Source organism: Brassica oleracea, chromosome C1, assembly GCF_000695525.1.
Source record: "Brassica oleracea var. oleracea cultivar TO1000 chromosome C1, BOL, whole genome shotgun sequence".
In the NCBI taxonomy this organism is placed as follows: Eukaryota; Viridiplantae; Streptophyta; class Magnoliopsida; order Brassicales; family Brassicaceae; genus Brassica; species Brassica oleracea.
Window position 1 is genome coordinate 31,529,973 of NC_027748.1, and position 4,148 is coordinate 31,534,120.

General features: G+C 38.0%; 1 protein-coding gene across 3 annotated transcripts; it reads right to left on the reverse strand.

Moving 5' to 3' along the window:
- Nucleotides 1-469: 469 nt before the first annotated feature.
- On the reverse strand, nucleotides 470-2,229 carry LOC106342853 (guanine nucleotide-binding protein subunit gamma 2). 3 transcript variants are annotated; one of them, XM_013781915.1, is made up of 4 exons: nucleotides 1,635-2,229; nucleotides 1,009-1,061; nucleotides 866-910; nucleotides 470-780 (listed from the first exon to the last, which is right to left on the reverse strand). In XM_013781915.1, exons 1-4 carry the CDS (start codon nucleotides 1,757-1,759, stop codon nucleotides 701-703), a joined length of 303 nt encoding a protein of 100 aa, XP_013637369.1. In that variant the 5' UTR covers nucleotides 1,760-2,229; the 3' UTR covers nucleotides 470-700. The 3 variants fall into 3 exon arrangements, with proteins under 3 accessions (XP_013637369.1, XP_013637353.1, XP_013637360.1); XM_013781899.1 differs by having other exon boundaries at nucleotides 1,640-2,226; XM_013781906.1 differs by having other exon boundaries at nucleotides 470-785; nucleotides 1,640-2,151.
- Between the last annotated feature and the right edge of the window lie 1,919 nt (nucleotides 2,230-4,148).

Sequence of the window (4,148 nt, forward strand, 5' to 3'; positions counted from 1 at the left end):
CCGGTTTTGACGGAAAAACTCGATTTTGCGGTTTTTGCGGGAAAACTCGATTTTGCGGTTTTGGCGGGAAAACTTGATTTTGTGGTTTTGGTGGAAAAGCTCAAATTAGGTTTTGGCGGAAAAAACACAATTTTTGTTTTTGACGGAAAAACTTTATTCTTAGTTGTGGAGCAAAAACTCGATTTTGCTATTTTGGCAGGAAAATTTTTGATTTTGATGCTCAACAAATTGGAGGAAAGAATCATATCTTATCTTAATTTTTCTAGTTTTATCTTTAAAATTTAAAAACAAAAATAAACGAAATATTTTTTTCAATTAAGTGAAATAACCCTGGTACTAGCCCTAACCCTTGATTATAATAAGATTAAAATAGGGCTGAGTTAAAATAAAACTGGGCTTATAATAAACAAAAGAGGGTTGGACCAAAACCGTGGAGTTAACATCCCTAAGTATGACACACTGTCTCAGAAAAGAAAAAGAATATTGCCTTTTTTTCAGACTTTGTCACTGTGGTTCTTTGTAAATTCAAGACACACTGATCAATATATCAACAGATTTTTTCTGCACAAATGATTTTTTTTTCTTTCTTTTTTGCCAATTACATCAATTAAACCGCCGGGTGATGAAAAACAATACCGCAAACTCTTGTAAGAAGACATGGAGATAAAGGTAACGACGTAGGAGTAGGAGGAAATGAAGATTAGAGAATGAAGCATCCACATCGTTTTGCTTCTTTCGGACGTTCGAACCATTGATCCCATGTCGCGTTCACTGGCCCTACTGTTCTGCAAGTAGTAACCAAATCAGAACAAATCATCTAATAATAGTCTATAGAAAAAATGAAGGAAAAGAGGCAAAAATTTACAGGGGAAGAAGAGGATCTGGTTTGCTGTCAACACTGTGTAAGAACCTGCATATCCATTCGACAAAAATGAGTCAAAGGTAATGGAACGAGAGATTATTCATTAACAAACAGGATAGTAGATAATGCAGAAATTCGTTCTGTACTCTTTGCAAGAAGCTGAGGCTTTGTCCATCTTTTCAAGCTGCTCCAGCTCTTCCTGAATATAATAAAGAATGGAACAAGAGTTATGTATACCTTGTAAACATTTATAGGTGGACAAGAGCCTTAAACCCCAAAGGATCAAGGATATTACCAAACCTAAATCAAAGACTGTGCTTCTACACTACATTTCCTAAAGTGAGAGAGATTGCTCATTATCTAAGGCCCATCTTCTTTCTACTATCTCCAAGCTAAAAAGAAGAAGAGTTTGCTTTAAAAGCCTGAGATATCAATCAAGCCTTTTGGGAATCTAAGATGCAATTGTTGCAAAAGACTGAAGAGAAGACAGTACTAACTAACTCATAGAAAGTAAATCCCAATAATACCAAACTGCTAATAAAATCAATGCTTATTTATCTTCACCCACTCATAGAATCTCAACGAGACACCCTTAATCAGATCAACACATTTGCTATATTGCTTCCCAATTCCAAAAACTAAAAGTTTCAAACTTTCAAATGATCAGCCATTGGAAAGAGCACAATACGATAAAATATCAGACAGGGTATAACAACAAAACCTCTTAGAAGGGTCTTTTTAATTTAAGAGAGGAGATGTGAGTCATACATACATTACCTCTAAGAAGCGAGCTTCTTGTTGGAGCCTATTGAGTTGGGCATGGATCCTGTGTTTGCCTCTTGTATCAACGACCCGCTCCGATAGCTGACCCGACGAATTCGAGCTACCCACTTCCATTCGAATTGGTTGAGATAATCCAATGACAGAGAAGAAGAAGAAAGACAATTTTTTTCCAAAATGGGCTGCAACAACTTTTACTCAAAACGACGAAAAGTTACTCATCATAAACCTTGACAAAAACCCCACCATTGATTGTTACTACTACTGGTTGGACCCAAAATTACAAAGCTTGAGAAACAATCAGATCTCAAGGAATACACAAAGAGAAAGAGTAGATGGAATTCAATAGAATAGTTAAAAAAAAAAAAAAAATTCAACTACTAATAGTTGGGCGAGACTTCGAAAAGAGCTTTTCCGATGATCGAAAGGTTTTTTTGAGTTTTTTTTTAAAAAGAGGAAAGGCGACGGAAAGAAGAAGAAAAGGTAAATGATTATCTTTTTTTGTCTCAGAAAAATTTAGATATCATATCATACACCGATTCGGTGCTTTATGGGCCTGTTTGTGGCCCAATGAAGTGTAAATATTGATAGCGTCACAACTCTTTACGGTAATTTTTCACCAATTCAATATTTGTCTTGGACTTTCTAAGTATTTAAGTAGAATATTTACCATAGCTGTTGATAAATAATCGCTCGATAAAACGTTAGCCATTCGAGTTAGAGAGAGAACAGAGAGAGAGTCAGTAGAAACCCTAGCCGCCGCGTTTCTCCGGCGGCGTTGTCGCTGTATCGTCGCCGGAGAATCACCCTTTACCTTCTTTTTTTCTCTTTTTCCTTTTGCCTTCGTTAACGTCCCTTCCCCTCAGCGAGATGCATGTGAACTCTGGTTTCTTCGGCTCTTCAGATCTCAGATCTGGCCGTGTAGTGCGGTTTCCGAGCTTCTGGAGTCACAGCGAGTTGAGTCAGGAAGGTGCCGTTGTTGGAGGTCGGCTTTTAGGGTTGGATTTTGGATGGAGCTATTTTTCCCTTGTCGCTCCGTGTACCTCCGTAGATGTCTAATCTGTGTCGTCGTCGCTCTCCTCCGAGCTTTATTGTTCTTTTGCAGGTGTTAGTGGATGAGCTCTGGTTGGTTTCGGCATCTGAACCCGTCTTTTCTTCATTCCGGAAGAACTGAAACTCATGCTCTAGGAGATGTTGTTTCGCTCTGTTCCGGCGGCTCGGTTTTGGAGTCAAGACTACAAACTCGTGATGGAAAGTCTTGTGTGGCAGTTTACGCACCAGTTTGGTGGGGAACCCGTTTCTGTGTTTGAAAAGAAATCTGCAACTAAGGTATCTTCTCATTATGTGGGTTTTTGGCTTGGAATCCATATAATAAAGCTGGGTTACGACTGATATCTGGACGGGACTTGAAGGTGAAGTATGCGCCTTGGCGTTGAGTTGGTATCATCCAAGTTCTGAATGTCAATTAAGTGGTGATCTCCAGCAAGGTCTTAGTTTGGAATTCATCTGTTAAGTCTAGTTTTCAGTTTTAGTCAATGCCTGTGTAATTAGTGGTTTAAGGCAGAGTCGTGCTTCAAGTGTATCCAAAAAGGCTTTCGCCTAGGGCCCCCAAAATATATAGTATTTTTAGGGCCCCAAATTTCCAAAAATTATTAGTAGTATATTGGTTTAAGTTTGCCATTTATTATTCAATACAAGTTCAATTATCTACATTGCTTTTTAAAAAAATGAGTATTTTATTTTATTGTCAATTTTCCAAATTGAAAAAAGGAATATAGCCTGAATTATTTTCTTCAACTCTGTTTTTTTGTTGTTGCTTGTTTTAGAGTTGAACACTTTGCTTTTTCTTTAGCAATGAGCTACTTTAGTTTGACCTCGCGTGCACCAAAACTAGCGCGTAGGGGAAGGAGTAAACTGTAGGGTATGTGTGACTAGTTCTGGTCAAAGTTTGACCATGTACGCCAAACCTTGAATCTAGTCTTTACCCAAATAGATGGACCCCAACCCAACCTCTGACTGCCACGTGATTGACCCCACGTCTTCTTTCTCTTTCACTTTAGCGTTGCCTTATGTTCGGAATGACCCAATAAGGGCTATAACTTTCAACATTAGCCCATTTTAAGATTCTACTACCTCAAGAGTCCCATCAGCCTAAAGAGACGCATAGACGCAAGTGGTGAGGGGTGTGGAAGAATGTAACCAAGTAAAACGAAAAATGCACAACCCTCTTTTTTTTTTTTTTTTTGTAAAAATGCAAAGATATTATTACCAATTTTTCGTTTTTGACAGAAATACAGAAATAACAAGAAACAAAAAACGAAAAAAAAAATCTAAACACAGACTCGATTTAGTTACAACAGGTTAGACATACTCAACAACCACCAGCGATGTCCCAAGACTCAACCCAGTCCTCATCATCCACTTGCCGCAAAAAGATGAACCAAGTTTAACCAAGAGTCGGAACCCTCTTTGCATTTACACTTTATATAAGATTAACATTTTGTCC